Source organism: Rattus rattus, chromosome 2, assembly GCF_011064425.1.
Source record: "Rattus rattus isolate New Zealand chromosome 2, Rrattus_CSIRO_v1, whole genome shotgun sequence".
NCBI lineage: Eukaryota > Metazoa > Chordata > Mammalia > Rodentia > Muridae > Rattus > Rattus rattus.
The window spans coordinates 48,307,009-48,326,218 of NC_046155.1; the positions used below are offsets into that span (position 1 = coordinate 48,307,009).

The window sequence follows — 19,210 nt, forward strand, 5'->3', positions numbered from 1 at the left end:
AGAGAGAGAGAGAGAAAGAGGAGAGTGTACTACCAGGGACAGGTTTATATTCTGGGTTTTGTGCAGGAAAGAGAAAATGTTCCTTAAAACTTTTATTGTGCTCATAATTCCCTACAAATCAATCATGGCTGCATTTACCAGACAGTTAGTACAGTGGAAACTGCTCTTGGCCTCACCTTGGGCCATTAACTAACAAAAGTAGTTGTTAGCCACCCATAATAACCAATCTCGCACAGATTATTGGACCTCCATCAAAACGGGTACCACATGACAGGAAGGATGTCAGAGTTTGTCATGCTCCATCTGATCCACTCAGCTCTCTTCTCATGGTTTCATCCTCTGTCTCCGTGTTAAAGCTTGGAACTGACTCAGGATCCTTGTCCTAAAATCGCCTCACAGGGATTGTTGTTGTCATTAGATTCAGCCAAACCTGATTGGCCCGAAACTGGAATAAACATGATCATGTTAGCGAATTCACATAAACTCCGGCCATTTTATGTCTGGCATAATCTTTGGAAGAGGGAAGTTTTGTTGCCTTGAGTGTCAGAGAACCCTCCAAGACCTGCAAGCGGCAGGAAGTGGGAAAGGGTCTCTAGGATTATGGTCATATGGAGTTTGTGTGGAATGCCCAAGGTTCTCATGAGGCAGCTTAGGGAAGGGGATTCCTTCCATCTGGAAAACGGGATACAAATAGGACCAATGGGTTCCGGATTGAAAGAACCATCTTCCCAGCAGGGGAAGAATGACAAACCTGGGCCCAGGCATGAGACTCTGCAGTGTTGTTACAGTCAGTCACACTTCTGCTAGCACTCTGGGCTAGCCCCTTTCGAGCGTACTCTACCTCCCTAACCAGAGGAGCACAAATCACTGAAAGATTTTTGTTAACTTAACCCTTGAATATGAGTAAATAAAGCATTGAAGAGGTTGTCAATGTTTTCTCGAACCTTGTGCTTTTGTGGCTGACATCAGGCAGAACGTGTAAAAGTAATGCAGATTTGCTCGTTTGAAATAAAGTGTCAGCCAAGTGTATATATGAAGTGCCAAGGTTGAAAGTATATGCTGGTAAAGAATCTTGGGTTGCCATATGTCTGGCGTCAGGGCAGAGAGCTGTAGGCACAAAGTATTTTGAAACTACAGATGAATGTATGTTTCTGATTTTTTTCTTCATTATATTTTTTAACTGACAGGAATCATATGTTAATCGTGTACAGCATGACATTTTTAAGCTACATGCATAAATTGTGTGATTGCTCCATAGGGCTGACTGTCATACATATTACATCTCAAACTTACTTTCTTTTGATGGTGAGAACCTTTTAAAATCGTTTTTTAAAGGTTTTCCAAATGCAGTACAAGTAATTAACTGTGATTTGCACCATAGTACCTTAGACCTCTTGCCTGCATTCTTCTTACCTTACTGAAATTCTATATCCTTTGACATACATCTATCCCACCCACCTCAGAAATCCTCTGGCAACCAATATTCTAATGCTTGCTTTTGTGAGCTCAAGATTTTAGGTCCTACTTGTGATATCCATCACTGTGTGCTTAGCTCAACTCTCATAAGATTCTGTCATCTGGGCACATACACGTCACTAACAACACGAAGAGAGTATCTGCAAGCCTTACAACCTTCTTCCAGATAGGAAATTAATATGCAAATGATTCTCTAGCAGCATTCCCTTCTCCTTTTTTTATTTTGGATAAAGTGAACGGTCTCACGGCCACCTCAGCTGCGTTTACGGTCGTTCCTTTAGTGGATGGGGTAGTAGAGAGTGCAATGATGTTTACACATTTTCTGCTAAAAGGGGAAAAGCCATCTTTCTCTCATTTGGAACCTGATGTTTAGGCAGCTATGATTTTCTGCCTTTGTCAAGTGGCCTTGCAAAGCCTCCAAATGGCACTCCCTATGTCCTCTTGATAATGAAGCACAATGGCCAATTGTTAAAGCGGATGGAAACCAATTAGCAACTGAGGATAATGGGAGAACCTTCCATATAATTCATTGACCTCAAGTCAAAAAATGGACTAATTCTCAGAAATGAAACAGGCCACTGTTTATCTTCCCATTTAATGGCTAAGTGTCTAGTAAACTCGCTTTGTCCTTGGCCTGGAGGTTCAATAAGTATCCATGGTAGGAGGGCAAGCAGATGTAAATCCAGTTCACCTGTCACTGAGAAGTCAGAAACTTGATTTGAATTTCCTGTTACACTGTCTGCTACAATTAAAGAACACACAGACACACAGAGAAACACAGATATACAGACACAGGCACAGACACAGGCAAACACACACACACACACACACACACACACACACACACACACACACACACACACTGACCAATATTTTAGGATTTGTGATCTTTTGTTTTTTGTTTTTTGTTTTTTTTACAGGCATGATAATGAAGATGGATATTAAAAGCCTAGGTTGTGGAAAAGTTGGTGAATTGTTCTAGAAACATAAACACCATCTTCCCTCCTTTCCCTTTAGGTCCAGTGGAGCACGTTCACCTTCAAGTTCCATTCGTCGCCATAAGAAATAAGGATGTTAACATCAGTGCCGTCGTGTGGCCCAGTCAGCTCGGGACCCTTACCTACTTCTGGTGGTTTGGCAATAGCACAAAGGTTTGGCTCTTTCTCTTCAATATCAAATTTCGTCTGGATTCCTGGGCTCCAGCTTCTTAATTATTTTGCAGGAACTGGTCATGCAATTCTAGCATATAATGAAGCTAAGGCCACACAGATGTCAATAACACCTGCTTCCCAAAGTCGGTTCCTTACCTTGGTGGAGAAATTTAAGTAAACTTCTAGAAGGAAACAGCACTTTGGAAAAGAGTACACACTTGCAAGCTCCTTTTCTTCTATTTAAAAATCTCTAAAGGGTCATTGACTCCATTTTTCTCCTACTAGCATTTCTACCAATGTGCGGTCTAGTGAGGCCATGGCTTGACATCTCTGAGATTGAGAATTCACATGGGTCAGGCAGGAGCTGAGTACCTAGTTTTAAGGGTGGGAAACAAAGTTGGATGACATGTAAAGATTTCCCATCAACCCACGCCTGGTGTTCTGCAAACACGAGTTATCTTAGGTGAGGTGATGAGGCTGTTGTACCTTAGCATAAGAAACGGGAAACGTCAATTCCTGGAAATTTAAAGCAGACCCTACTCCTAGAACCTGTTGACGATGCCTGTGTCATTCTCTTGACCTTGTCAGAGACATTGAAATTTAACAAAGTCCATCTTATCCATTGTTGGGTGCTTAGTGACTTTAATGTTTATCTTCAGTGCCCCTGGTATACATACACAAGGTCACCTGAGCTTTATCTTATGTGACATTCTAGGGATTTTTTAAAAAACCTTTTTCTTTTACATCTGTGCTTATAATCCATTTTAGTTCACTTTTAAAAGGAGTAAGGCCTGTGGCTGGGTCTGTTTTCTTGAACATGCAGCCATTCTAATCTTCCAACTGGAACATTTCAAGCTCTCAGTCTTTGCCATGTTTTGTTCCTCTTGCGTCTTTGGCAAAGACCATGTGTAACTCCGATGCTTTGTCCCTTCTCATTGACTTTGGTTTTTCTTCACCCTTACCGTGCCATCTTGGTTGTTGTAGGTTGGTTGTAAATCTGAAGCTAAGCACAGTTTTATTCATATTAATAGTATATTACACTGCATATGTATTTTTTTTCTATGTAGGGTTAGAATGAGTTTGCTGAGATCTAAAAATTTAACTTGTCAGAATATTATGTTGGTTTTGTATCACAAGGATAAGTCAACTTGATAAGATCTAAAATTTTATAACTATTGGGTCTTCCTATCCATGAACATGGGTCATCTCTCTGTTCATTTACTTAGCCTTATATTTCTTTCAACAGAATTTAGTCATATACAGATCCTGCAGAAATTTTATCAGACTTATGGCTAAGTCTGATATTTTGTTTTTAATAGTATTAATGCAGATGACATTACTTTTAATTAAGATCTAATCTGCATTACTGGTATCTAACAAAACGGCACACTTACATATATTCACTCTGAATATTGAAACATACAACATACATATCTTAAGAAAGTCTGTTTTATTTATAAAATGTGTTGTTCTTTCATACAATGGACTCCATCACAGCTTCCCCTCTCTCCACTTCTCCCAGTTCCTCCACACATACACACATCCATCGACTCTTCCTGTTTTCCTTCAGAAAGACCATGTCTCCCAGGGATATGAACCAAGCACGGCATAAAAAGATACAAAAAAGACTAGGAACGAACTGTCGTATCAGGAGGCAAATCAGTAGGTGGGAAGGGTCCCAAGAGTCTGAGGCATCCTCACACCCACTCTTAGGAGGGCCACAAAAACACTAAGCTAGGAACCATAGCAGCAAACTTACTTGGCTGGGGAGACAACATGATCAGGAAATATTTTTTAAACATTAGGAATCATCATAATTTTTTTTTCTTTAGCTGTTTGAGAGAATTTACTAGTAAACCTTCAGGAACCCGTGTCTTCTGTTTTCCAAGGTCATTGGTGCTTCACTTTCTTCCAAGGTATAAAATCCAAAGGACTATTTGGATTTAAAGTATCTGCTTATGTGAGTTTGGCAACTTTTTGTCTTTCAAATATTGTTCCCTTTATTTGTCCAGCTTGCAGAGAGAGAAGTGTTCATCGGGTCAGTTCATTGTCCTTTCGCTAGCCATGAGATCTGTGGTAGGTTCTTGTTAACTCATCTGGAACATATACAATTTGAACATGCTTTCTGTTTTTTCTTAACCCTGTTTTCTCTAAGAGCCTGCTGTCAACTTCATTGGCTTTCCTTATTGACTTCCTGTTTCCTGTTTTGTTTTGTTTTTTCTCTTTTTGCTTTCTTTTCTGATCACATCATTTCTTCTCTCTGGCTACTTTGGAATCAACCTATTCTTAGTTCTGTAGCTTCCTGGGGGGAAGTGTAGATAGCTGGTTTTTGTCTGATGAGTGCATTCAGTGTTGTCAGAGATGTCCCAGGCACTGCTTCTGGTGAATCCTCTACATGGCGTTAAGGAATACTTTCCTATTTGTTTAATTTAGAGTTGATTCCTTTGCAGATTTCTCCCATTCATTTTAGAAGTATTTTGTTTAATGCCTAGTATTTGAAGATTTCCTAGTTATCTTTCTGTTACTGATTTATAACTTAATCATATTATGGTCTAAGAGGAGGATGGCATGATGTTCAGTCTTTCCAATTTGTTTAAGAATGTCTAATTGTCCAGAATATTCTTTTCCTTGGCAAATTTTCTACATGGGATTGAATATAACTGATATTCTGCTGCAATTTTAGCAATCTCTATATATGAAATAATATAAATGTGATTGCATTCTTGAATTCATGAATGGTCCCATTGATTTTCTCTCTTTCTAGCATATCACATGTACTTTTAAAAGCTTTATCCATGAGTCATTTAATTAATAATAATGAGAAAATCATAAAACCATCCCCACCTCTTATATCAGTCATCATTCAACAAACTTAAGCATACGAAATCAAATGCAATTTTCCTGTTATTATTTTGAAGACACCACTGCTTTTTATGTTTGGCAATTAAAAGGAAGAACAAAATATCTTCATTTTTTTCTGTGAGTGCCCTATATGTTTTTCAGAGTTTCTTACCAACATTATTTTCCAGTTTTTAAAAGAATGTAACAATTCATGCAGAGCTCATTTATTGATAAAGAGGTCCCTTATTTTGAGAAAGTTCTTTTCCCCCCTTCACTTTTACAGGATAATTATCCAGGGTACAAAATCAGAAGTATGTTTTTCTCTTAGGAACATTTCAGTATTTTTTTCTGAAGACATTAATTATGTCATAACATTTTTTTGGTAACTGTATAGTTTTTTTTGAGATATTTCAGATCTATGTCTTACCATTTTTGTTGTTTATATCAAGAAACTTTTCTTTATATACCTCTTCCTTTAGGATTTGAAAGATCTCTCTGATTTCTATAGTTTGAGACTTATATGCCTGAGTGTAGGGTTTCATCATTGATGGGATTTAGGGAACAGTAATAGTTGTAGTTTTTTCCTGAAAACATTTTAGTAAGACTCGGTATTTATTTCCTCCCAGAATTCCTCATATGCTTTACTTTTTTCTTTTTCTGGTATCATATTACTCATATACACACATATGTGCATATAGTACACACACCCATACCTTTTGTTATAGAGTCCCATTCTTGGATGTGTTTTGTTCCGTTTTTATTTATTTTATTTTGTAGTCCTTTCCACGTCTATCGTGTTATTATCAATCATTAGCTTCATTGTTAAGATTTCAATCTCCCGGTTTGCATTACACTTTCTCTTCAGCAGATATTTTGTTATACCTGGAGGCGAGGTCCTAAGAATTACTATGTGTAGTGTGATTATGTTTGGGGTGTAGGAGGAGAGTTGCCTTATAATCAAACCTCATCTGTTTTAGGGACCCTATGATCTTGGATTGTATACTTCCTAGGTGTTTCACAGTAAACACACACACACACACACACACACACACACACACACACACACACCGCACAGGTTAGGTTGGGTTCGTATTGAGATGGTATCTCCTTTTTCCTACAGCTGTTAGACTAAGATAAAACCCTTGCAAGTTGGGCTCTGATTTAATAGTTTCTTCTAGGAAAAGATTTTTTTAAGCCACAGTGCACTTAGCAATGTACTTAGAAATGATCCCTTATCCCCTCTCACTGAAAGAAGCACAAAGACACATTTCTCCAGTATTTATGAAAGAACCTGGTCAGCTCTTGGCTATAAAATTTACAAAGCCACGGAGCCTCCTATGACTCACTGGATCCTCCCTGTGGTTTTCACTCTCTAACTTTTGTTTACTTTGAAAATCCACTACGTAGTTGGTGTTGCTTATCTTAGCAAAGGCATTACTTTAAAAATAATATAAAGAATGAACCAAACTTGGAAACGTTGAATACCAAGAGAGCAAAACAAATGACTATGTAGCTATGCATTAGGAAAAGTGATGTACTCACTCTGGAAAGGTAAGGCTGGGAGGTGCCCACCTCTGATCTTGAGGAGGAGGAGAGCATGATGTAATAGAGGGTGCATGGACATGGGATTTAAAATCATGAGTTAGGTGGCTAGCATGACTATGTCTTAAATAATCCTGTATATTTGAGCTTGATCAAGTTGTTTGTCCTGAGATGTTAGTCTCTCACTCTCTCATCTTGCCTGTTATATAAAGTAAGATAACACATATTTAAATGCCACATACTATATGGTCAGCAACTGTGTGCATTGTAGTTCACCATTGAAGCTGTTCTGTTAGACGGGATAGTGAAAGATAGAGAATGATTCATGAATCCAGGGGAATCTCAGTTTGTAGTATTTCTGCCTAGTGGCTTTAATTTAACGTCTTAGTATAGGTGACTAATGGTTTTGCATTTTTAATTTTTTTTAACTAGGGAAACAGATAAGTCTATACTTGGTGCAGTAGAAAAGTCACTCACAGCGTACAACCAGCCTCCCAATTTGAAACACTTGATTAGTTGCAGAAAAGGACCTTCGACTCAGGACTCCTAAATCAGTGCAGCCCAGGTCATCACTCAGCACGAGAATGCTGCAGCACTGGGAACACTTCTCTCCTGAGTGTTACTGAGCAGTCATTTTTCTTTAAAAATCATGAGATACACACAGAAAAGAGGAATGAGAAAATCATTGGGGGAAAGGTTTATTTTTCCCCTGAGAAAGTGAGAGGTCAGTTTGTATTTGGGGAGTTATTTTCTCTTAATGTACATTTGCTTTATCATCTTTACTGAGAATGCACTCTATGTAATGAGGCCTATTATTGGATGGATCTCAACATAGAGGTTTGCTTGGCAGCCAACAGGACACTGAAATTGCAAATGCAATGTCTCTGCAGTGACTTTTTTCTTTTTGAGTGCTGATTCTAAAATATGAAGTAACTTATAATAGTCCTTGTGCATTTAATTTAAAATAATAAATGAATGGAAAAAGAGATCAAAGATTTTAGTTTTCATTTCCCTCATAATTATATGTTAGCTTGAATTATAGAGTCTTTGTCTGAAGCCAGGAAGCTAATATTTAACATGTGTACATAATGGAGTTATCCACTGAAATCTCTCTCACACATATAGATGTTATATTGTGAGATTTTTAAAGTGAATGTTGGCAATTCAGTTTTAAGTTTTAATTGACTACTAGAAGTATTTCTTTGGTTAAAAAATTCCCAGCTACAAGCTGAAGATTGCAATATACAAGTACCCAAGACAGAAATGTCTTACCAGTTAATATTTATTCTCAAAGAACAAAGCTATCAATGACTGGGAGGGATAAAGTATAAAAATGATTTCAGAATATGACAAACCTGGGCTGAAATACAGATATATTTTTCTTTGTTCTAGTCCTTTCTTCAAAACACTTAACTTTCATTGAGTCTTATTCACTGTCAAGTCCGAGTACTAACAGGAGTAACTACAATTGATCATTAAAAGGAGCAACTGCAATTGACCATTGCCATGAACGTCAGCTAAAGAATTACTCATAAATCATGTAAAACATGACAAGGCATTTAGGAACATCAGATTTTGTTATACATTTATAACATGTACATATAGGAATAAAAGTCAGACATGATTCTATGGATCATATAGATGTCTGTGAAAACAGTTAATTCCTGCATTTAAAGGACACCCATTTTCAGTATTTTTGTGGTATCAACATGATAGAAACACGTCAGTGGGGATGGGGGCCATATGACCTTAGGTTTCTCAAATGATTACCACATTTGGGTTCCAAAGGAATGAGTGTCTTTGGGTGTGTTGGGAAGTGTGGTCACCTTCAGAGCTGTTTGGCTTCCTTTGCTTGGCAAACTGCTCTTTAAAATGAACTACTTTTAATTTTAATTATTTATTCTTAGCATTTGCTATATTTTCTCAATCCATTATTTTACTTAATCATCAGAACAGCTTTATAATTAAGTACCATTTTGCAGAGGACACTTAGTCTGGTAACCTCAGAAGGTAGTTTCGTGTATGTGTGTGTGTGTGTGTGTGTGTGTGTGTGTGTGTGTGTGTGTGTGTGTGTGTCTACTACATGAAGTAGAAAAGTTCACTCAGGTGGTTGAATTAAATAAAAACATTGACACAAATGAACTGATTCTCTACCCGTGTAGTCAGTCCTTATGCTATTAATGATGCTATTAATATTAGGGGTAAAAGGCATGTACAACATTACTGCAGACCTTTAAAGAAATTGCATCCCATCTGAAAAGGCAAGATAAATACACATAAAATAATTGGTGTGGATGCATAATGTACAGATGAGTAGAAAATACTACACATTGCTGAGATCCAGCTGTTGACTTACATACCTGCAAACCTATCAGCAAGGGACATGAAATTTTATCAGGTCCTTCATAAGTCCTTTTCAGAAGCTATTTTTTTTCCTACAAGACATGAAGACTAAAACACAGGATAATTTCCATTTGTTACCTTCAGGAAGTGCATTCTATTACTATGAGTTTAACAGCGAGGACACTGCATAGGAAGGGAAGGCGGTAGAAGCACATGCATACTAGTCAAGTGGGGCGTCCTAGAGAGAAATGGGTGGAAGTCTGTGAGCCACAAAGAGCCTTTAGGAAATGGCCCTAAGCTGGCCTTAAAGGAGCAGCATAGTTGAGGCAGAAATAAAATGCCTCAAGGTAGAAAGACTAATCCTTACAAGTGGCTGTATCCTCTGTGCATTGATTCTGTCAAGCTAGAACATCCATTTCAGCAGATGTTGGAAGAAAAACACTTTAAAGTAGAAAGATAACATGGACTTCTTAGACTGTCAACTATGTCTGTTTTGTATTTTGTCATAAAGTTTATATTTAAGGTAGGATGGTATGAGATAAAGTTAGGCAGAACTCTCATGAACATCTGATAATTCAACAGAAGCATTTCCACTGGCGGCACTTTCTGTCTATCTGTATCTCTCTCTCTCTCTCTCTCTCTCTCTCTCTCTCTCTCTCTCTCTCTCTCTCTCTCTCTCTCTTTGTCTCCCCCCCCTTTGTATGTATGTATGTATGTATGTGTTGTGTGTGTTATGTGGTGTATTTATGCATACATGTTAAATCATTTTTAACTGAACTTTCACATCAATCCGTAGTTATAACACAGCTATAAATACTATTTTGCTTTATTTCTTTCTTGCATTTGTGCATATTTAAGGTTTTTTTCCACAGTGTTCTCAGCATGCTATTTCCACAATTATACATTCTGCCTTTTCATTTCGTATGATAAGTACTTTTCACACATTGCTATATAATCCGTAGAAGGTTTTAAGTGAGGCCAGCATAATGATTGCATTGTTTATTCAATTTGGCAGTGGTAGGCTTGAGCAAGGTGCACATTTTTAACTGTGGGCATTTTCTGATGTGCAACACTCTCCTGACGTGCTGTGTAGACTGCTGGTATAGACTGTATCCAGAGATTTCCCTGTACTTTGCTTGCTAGTCCGTTAGTCAAGTGGAATAGTTTCTCAGAGCTTTTATTACTTCTTGCCAGGCTCAGTTGGATAATTTGTGACCTGTCATATATGAAGGACTCTTCATTATGACAAGTGTAACCCAAAGCCTAGGCAGAGCAGGAAGTATTGTTCTATGGGACCACACTGCAAGCTGGCCCTGCAGCTCGGACAAAGCAGAGCCGAGAAGTCAATCTGCTGCCTGCTGGGTTTGTGGGTCTCTGAATGGCCAATTTGCTGGGATTAACAGAGGTCTGGCTTAATAAATGTGTCTGCATGCCTAATAGATTTGAGTAAATGAACCTTAAAATACTTGATTTAATTTAGCATTGGGCATTCTGTATCAGTGGCCAATGAAGAACTCAAGGATCCTGTTGACTGCTCCAGCTTTCTGGGGAAGGTGAACTCAGCCATGGTGCTATAACTGCTGATGAAAAACAAAAGCAATTTGGAAAACAGAATTAGCTCCTGCTATTTATCCAGCATAGATGCCTGTCTGTGGCCTGCCACCCAGAGACCAAGCATCCACATTCATCAGAGTTTGTTTGCTATGGCTCTGTGCCCTTACTGGCTGGCGTGAGCCTTGTACTCACCCACCTCTGATGGTATGTTCCCTTTGTCCTTCAGCCCTGCACCCTCTCTTGGCTCTGGAACTTGGGGAAGCAGCCAGATGGAGATGAGATAAGATTTGCTAGAGCAGAAGGAAATAAGCTCCTCTCAGAGGACATGATGCTATTGATAAAAGTGCCATAACCAGCTAAGTCTTGGGACAGGAAGAATCTTGTGGGCAAGGGAGAGGGCCACATGTCCCACTTAGGACTGAGAAAGATGACGAGGGACTAGTGAAGGTTTCCTGAAGAGAAAACAATGAAAAGAGGAAGAGAGGCTTGATGCTGAGCAGTGGACGGACTAAGAGGCAACAGACTGGACAGAAGGACAGTTTAAGATAGACACCACCCAAGGGAATCAGAGTATGGAAAAATAAAAGCCTTCTTATTATCCCTTCCAAAAGAAATTCACCTAATATTTTATGATAAAAATTTAGATATAAAGTAAAACAGTCATAATTTTGCAAAGAATGTCCATACACTCATCATCATATTTCTTGGGAAATGTCCCAAGTTGATTTCAGCAAGTCTATCCATCCATTACTCTTGATTTTTAAATTTTTATTTTAATGTAAATTAAAACCTACCTGCTTTGTTGTAAATCATTAAGCTTGCAAGTCATTGACTATAGAGTTCTCTGTTTCTTAATAGTTTTCCTCTCTGGATACTGTTGCATGAAATATAGAAAAAAATCCACACTAATACCGACTAGCAGATGGCCTTGGTCTGCCTCCAGTCTGGCTGACAGGACAAGACCTCATTCTTTCCTTTTAATCAGAGCTCTCTCCTCCTGTATCACTAAATTCCCATTGCTGGCTGTTGCCACGCTTGCCCTGCAGTTCCAATTTCCTATGGCTGGCTGGGATGCACCTTTGCACACCATGCTCTGCCATACCTTTCTCTAGAGCTCAGATGAGATGCCATGAAGGAAAACACCACACAATCTTAGTTTAGAATCAACAGGTAATGCAGTCACTGGTTGCAGAACATAGCATCCTAATTTTACAACGTATTCTATGTTAGAAATCTACCTGTCTGCCTCCTTGCTTTTTCCCATGCAGAACCCATGTTGTTCCTTTCTCCTCCATTCTCTTACTCTTTCCAACCTGGGAGTCCTGCCTACTCGCCCAGTGATTAGTCCCTTGTAATGCCCTTGTAATGTTTATTTATTAGGGCAAGATACTACCACTTACTGTGCAATGGAAAAAAAAACCCTTTTCTGTCAAATATAAATTGAGCATAACTATTACCATTTTGTAATTTATAAAGTATAAGATACACCTAACATCCTGCCCATCAATTTTGTCAATTAAATAGAACACCCTGTTATCCTAACTTTAAAAAGGCCTATACTTCCATATCTGGTATGTCCTGGTTTAGCTCGTATACTGTTTGAAAATATCCTCTCAAACCTATACCATCTTTCTCAATGCTAAGCAGCTTGGGACGGCTGTGAGACCACCACTAGTTTTCATTCCCATCAGAAACCCGAAAGTGACTAATAGTATCTGAAAATACAGAAAGCCTAACACAGCTCGCAGAAGTGAGACAAGGTGTAGAGACAGCCGCCTGCCTATACAGCCCCAGTGTGTCAGGAAGTGGGAGCATCAGTCTTCAGCCTTCTGGCTCATCTGACAGACCTTTGAAACAGAAAAATTAAGGACTAGCTTATCCTGTCTCGGCAGAACTAAGCTGCCCTATCCTGTAACTTGTGTCCTCGCAGGAGAATACAGGTCTGTAGATGAACTGAGGCAATTCTCGCCCAGTGGCTGCCTCGGCACAACAGAAACAACTCCACTGATGCTCAATTTCTTCTTTGAAGCCAAGAAAGGGGTACTGCTCGGAGCAGATATGTCTCAACAACAAACAAACAAATAACATTAAATGTCACATTCTGACATTTTTGAAAACTATGTAAAGTAATCTGGACTGTTGTCCATTAACTATGCTCAGCTAATTCTAAATGAAACATCTTTCAAATACCCTAGCAATTAACTCAGAGCTAAGAATTCACTATCTGGCCCTTAACTCATATGCTCAATCCTATGAAATCAGATTGTAACGGAAGTTATAGAAGGGCTGGGTCCAAGCCTTGTACTTTAACATTTTTTTGACAATAGAGGAAATTTATACCAATGAAAACCTTGATTCTGCACTGAAACAAATTCTGTAACAAGGTGAGAAATTATAACTTCAACTTAGTGACAATTATAAGGATTTCTACCAAATGAGATTACGGCTACGGGGTTGGGGATTTAGCTCAGTGGTAGAGCGCTTGCCTAGGAAGTGCAAGGCCCTGGGTTCGGTCCCCAGCTCCGGAAAAAAAAGAACCAAAAAAAAAAAAAAAAAAAAAAAAAGAGAGAGATTACGGCTACACCATCAATTCTAGCTATACCCTGTTAAATTCTGATCATTACTAAATTCATCAAAAAGACAACCTTAGAATAACCATCTCCAGCCCCCAAGCCCGGGAAAGTGGTACGACAACTCTTCACAATTTCTTCCTGCTAAATATGGGTGCTGAGACATATTGGGGGCGGGGAGGTGTAAGGAAAATGAAGGAGTTCATTGGCCTTAAGAAGGCACCGCCAACGATTGTTGTAGTCTCTAATGTCTGCGTCCTGACTGGATCCAGCTCGAAGTCCATGACATTAAGAGTGCAAGCAGGTCAGTTCAGCATGTCTGCCAAAGAAACTCAGCAAAGCTGTATATTCTGTAATGTATAAATCTCAATGAATTTTTAGCATCATCAAGATATCATTTTTGTTTGATTCTCTTGGATCTAGTTCTTCAGGGGATCTCCTTTTGTCCTATGTGATCCATATAACTCTGAACAGTGTATAGACACAAATCACCTTTTCTAAAACCACAAAGGTCAAACCTTTCTCCCAAATCAGCAGTCGGCAACCAGGAAACCTCGTTTCTTGCCTTCTCTTCCAGACGAATAATGAAACAACCACAAAACTTATAATCCTATTCATTTTGATAATAAAAACAATTCAAAACAAATAATGTAAACTAAACGGTACTGTATGAACCCATTCTTAGGCCTGTTCTACTTTGTCATGCCAGGATATTAACCCAAAATTCCTGTGGAGCCCACGAACAAAGAATATGATTATCCCGCAGACTATATTATACCATCTATCTGATATGGTCTCTGCCTGGAGCTACAGACATTTATTTTTTTAATACCTGTTCATAGTAGGCAATTATTACTGATCTCTACTTGGAGTCAATGAAAAATTTTCCCAATCCTAGTTCCAAACTGCAGGTGAAATTCCCCATGTGATTCAGACAAAATCTGTATATAAATGTATTCCAAAAGCAAATAAAGCAATTTTTTTTTACAAATTCACCGTTCAATCAATATCTGCTCCAAGAATTAGGCATCTTCCATTCTCCAGCTCTCTGTGACTTGGAGCAGCTTGAACTTTTCACAGCAGAGGTCCCCAGAGCCTGTGAACAGAAACTGCCCATTTTCTTTGTTTCAAGTTTCCCACGCTTGAGTCATCATGTGAGTCATCTGTGCTCTGCTCACCCAGACTAAATTTCTAACTCATAGGCTAAGATTTTTAAATTTCTAGTGGATTCCACATGTTGAATCATCACCTGTTGCATGAATATATACATATATATATATATATGTATATATGTATATATGTATATATATTCATTTCCTGCACCGTCACCAGCTAGCAACAGCAGATGGCCTCTGCCTGTCTCCAACCTGGCAAGACCTCATTCTTTCCTTTTAACCAGGGCTTTCTCCTCCTGTCTCATTAAATCATTGCTGGCTGTGACCACGCATGTCCCATGCTTCCAAATTCCTGTGGCTCTCTGGGATGCACCCTTGTACACCACACTCTGTCATACCTTTCTCTGGGACTCAGTTGAGATGCCATGTGAAGGAAAACACCACACAATCTTAGTTTAGGATCAACAGGTAACAAACACAATCTCTGGGCACAGAATATAGCATCTTAATTTTATAAAGATTCTATGTTAGAAATCCTCCAGTGGTGGATCCACCACTCAAGCCGTTGGCTTCTTACATTCTGTCTGTCTCCTTGCTCTCCCCCGACCCCCAGGCCATCCAAAACCCATGCCATCCCTTTCTCCTGTCTTCCTCTTTCCACCCTGGAAGTTCTGCCTACTCGCCCAGTGATTGGTCCCTTGTAATGTTCATTTGTTAGGGGAAGATCCTACCACAGGATACTATAAAATGTATCGATAATAGAATATATGAATCTGCAGTGTATATTTACAGTCTGACAGGCAGTCACTTGGGTAGCCCATCTGTGATGATATTATGTTACCATCCTTCTGCAAGCTTCCTGTAAGTTCTCAGGTAGTCTCCATGCCAGACTCTTCCCCATCACAGGTTAGACTTACTTACCACAGGACATCATAAAAGTGTAATCACATAATAAAAATGTCCTCTTTCACCTCTCATGGTTTGGAGGTCACAATCTGTATTTTTATATGTATCTATGTTTATACATGCATTAATATTATTTTCTGTTATATGAAAATTCTGTGGTTAATTTTTATGTTCTCAATTGTAAATTTCCAGACTCTCTCCATTTTAAGTTGATGTGAATAGCTGCTATGAATTTCTTTAAACGAATGTTTCCCCTTAACTAAATTCCAGGGACTATAGTTGAAGGTCATAGCATGTGAAATGGCATAGTCACTTTGAAAAAGGTTCTCAAAATTTCTAACAAGACAAACTTTTCCCAAAATGGTTGCAGTGGTTTTATATGTCTACCTAAATAGCATGGGAGTTCCAGTTTGCTCTGCACTTTCAACAATATTTGGCATTATCATTTCAAAACAACTTTCAACCATTATACTGTTAAACTTGATATCTCATTTTGTTTTCAAACATCTGGGATGGTCTACGAATGATAAAACGTAATACAGTTAGAATTATTTGCTGCTCTTTCAAAGGACCTGAGCTTAATTCCCAGCACCCACATGGTAGCACTCAACCATTTGTAACTCCAGTTCTGGGCTATTTGATACCCTCTTTTGGACTCTGAAGGCACTACACACATGTTGTGCACAGACATGCATGCAAGCAAGACATACACACATGTAAAATAAAATAAATGAAATATTTTAAAAAGTAGGATTCTAAACAGATGTGGTATCAAAGTATATAGGATAGAGACACTTCTACCTCATTCTTTATTTTTCCGACTCCAAGGCACATCTGTGTGCATTATAAAGCCTTATGCATGGCAAATAATCCCTACACACCTTACTGGATGTCCTCATTTTGGGGAAAGTTTTATTGCTTCCTTTGTATTCAGTAAACACGGAGGAAAGTGTAGCAGAAGCTCAGGGCAGTATCTTTAACTCTGCCCAGCCACCACCAGCCTGATCATCAAGGAGTGCTGTAGAGGCTGAAACAGATGAAATCAAATTAGTTCTTCAGAAGCCCTGCCAAATCTGCTGAGCAGAAAAGGATTTCGGTCTTACAGAAGGAGCACTGTCTACAAACTGCAAATCAAGTCTTTGTATCTCTCTGTGTGAATATATCCAGCCTGTCATGGATATACACTGTGAGTTGGCACATGCATAGCCCCTTAGAGGGCTCTTCTGCGAATCCTTCCACAAGCTACATTATTATTCTGCATTTTACTGTTTCTGTGTGCAGAGGGGAGAGGGAGACTGCTCTTCTGTGCTTGTGTCATATCTTCCTTATCTGCCTTAGTTCAGCCTCCAGCTTCTGTACCTCACCTTCCAGAGCAAAGGCAGCATTAGAGGATGTGGGCTTTAAGAAACTACTGAATATTTTCTCTTCCATCTCAGGATCTGCCTTCTCTTCTAGAAGCACCCACTTATATAGTATTTCTCTTTTTACCCTTCGGAAGTTCATATATTTTGCTAAGTCAGGAGGAAGAAAAAAGAAAACCGAATCACAGCCTATTATATATGCATGTTTGAATATTCTCAAACTAATAAAAGAGTCAAAAATGCTTTGCAAGTAAAAACAGATGTAATTCAACAAAAATCCATCGTAAGGCCATTGTATTGCTTTATGTGTGTTTCTGCTGTAAGAATGACGCTGTGCTTAAATCAGGTGATACCGAGTTAAGTTACAGGTCACTTCTTTGAAGAGTCCCTGTAGCCCAATGGAGTATGGTATAGAATGGAGGACACTGGATGTTGAAGTGATTCCTTGTTGCAAGAGCCATTGGGTACAGGATTTAAAAGCTGATGTGATTTTTCCCAGGAGAAAGAACAAGGTGACATGACAATTCAACAGTGTTGCTCACTTTTTCAGGATTAAAATTTTATGAATTTTAAATTGATTAATATTCTTCTTAGTTTCCAGAGAAATAATCATAGTTTGTGGAACAAAATAACATTGTTTGTACTTTTCTTATTTTTTAAGTGAAGAGCCCTTGGGTGCTATCATGCTATGCATATGCATGACAGTCTGGTACCCCAGGGAAGACTAAAGGGGTGTCACTGTTCTCTTTCTTGCAGCCCCTCATCACCTTGGACAGCAGCATCTCTTTCACATTCCTTGCAGAGGGAACCAACACCATCACTGTCCAGGTAGCTGCTGGGAATGCCCTCATCCAAGACACAAAAGAGATTGCTGTACACGGTAAGCTCTGTACATGATCATGTGATCACGTTCTCCTCTGCTCATGCAGTTCCCTCTTCCAATCCTGGTGCCAACCATAAACCGCTTTAGAATTCCCAGGTTAATAGGGAGATGCTTGACATCTGCAAAGGTAGACTTCATTGGATAGAGAAGGTAAATTGAAAAATAACCAGATCACTGGTAGGCATCTGTTTGTTGGCCCTTGTATAGTACAAATCTTGTGGTACATCTAGATTACCATATGCTCGAGGTAATTGTTAGACAAGGAAAGCTAAAGTAGAGAATGAGCTTGATATGATGATCTGCTAAGTCTAGAATATGTCTTCAGCATTTCCTGTGACATGGGACAAGTGATCTATCTACAAAGCAAGAGGAGTAATGTTCCCCATCCTATAGAACTCACGTCTTAGGCAATGAGATGATCTCTTTGGAGCAAATGTAGTTTACCTTTCTTTCTTTCTTTCTTTCTTTCTTTCTTTCTTTCTTTCTTTCTTTCTTTCTTTCTTCCTTCCTTCCTTTCTTTCTTTCTTTCTTTCTTTCTTTTGGTAGTCCCTCAAGTTGAATCAACTTTTTAAAGATTTTATTTCGTTTTTCTTTACAACACTCCAGATTTGAGCCCCCTCGCATCTCGTCCTCTGACTGTTCCACATTCACATCCCATACCTCCTCATCCCCATCTCCATGAGGATGTCCCCACCCCTCTTCCCCAATCTCCCACCATACCAGACCTTCTCACTCCCTGGGGTCTCCAATCTCTTGAGTGTTAGGTGCAGCTTCTCTGACTGAAGCCAGACCCGGAAGTCCTCTGCTGTATGTGTTGGTGGTCTCATATCAGCTGGTGTATGCTTCTTGATTGGTGGTCCAGTGTCTGAGAGATCTTGGGTGTCCAGGTTAATTGAGACTGCTGATCCTCCTACAGGGTCACCCTCCTCTTTAGCTTCTTCCAGCTTTTCCCTAATTCAACCACAGGAGTCAGCAGCTTCTGTGAACTGGTTGGGTGTAAATATCTGCATCTGACTCTTTCAGCTGCTTGCTGGGTGTGTTGGAGGGCAGTCATGATAGGGTAATGATAGGCCCATTTTGTGAGTACTCCATAGCCTCAATAAGTGTCAGGCCTTGGGTTCTCCCCTTGAGCTGGATCCCACTTTGGGCCTATCAATGGACCTCTTTTTCCTCAGGATTTTCTCCATTTTTGTCCCTGCAGTTCTTTCAGACAGGAACAATTATGGGTCAGAGTTTTTGACTGTGAGATCCCTTACTTGATGCCCCATTTTTCTGATGGAGGTGGGCTCCACAGGTTCCTTCTCCCTCCATTTATCTAAGGTCCTTCCTTTTGAGTCCCAAGAATCTCTTGCCTCCAAAACTCAAAGAAAACAATCACATTATTATCTCCTTAGATGCTGAAAAAGCATTTGACAAAATGCAACACCCCTTCATGATAAAAATATTGGAGAGATCAGAAATTCAAGGC

At 39.2% G+C, this 19,210-nt stretch overlaps 1 protein-coding gene across 1 annotated transcript in view; it reads left to right on the forward strand.

Annotated features, from left to right (window-relative positions):
* Sorcs3 (sortilin related VPS10 domain containing receptor 3) overlaps positions 1-19,210 on the forward strand; it is a 617,283-nt gene that overhangs the window by 582,862 nt on the left and 15,211 nt on the right. Inside the window, 2 exon segments of the mRNA XM_032892177.1 lie at positions 2,494-2,627; positions 17,616-17,739. Coding sequence (XP_032748068.1) covers positions 2,494-2,627; positions 17,616-17,739 — 258 coding nt within the window.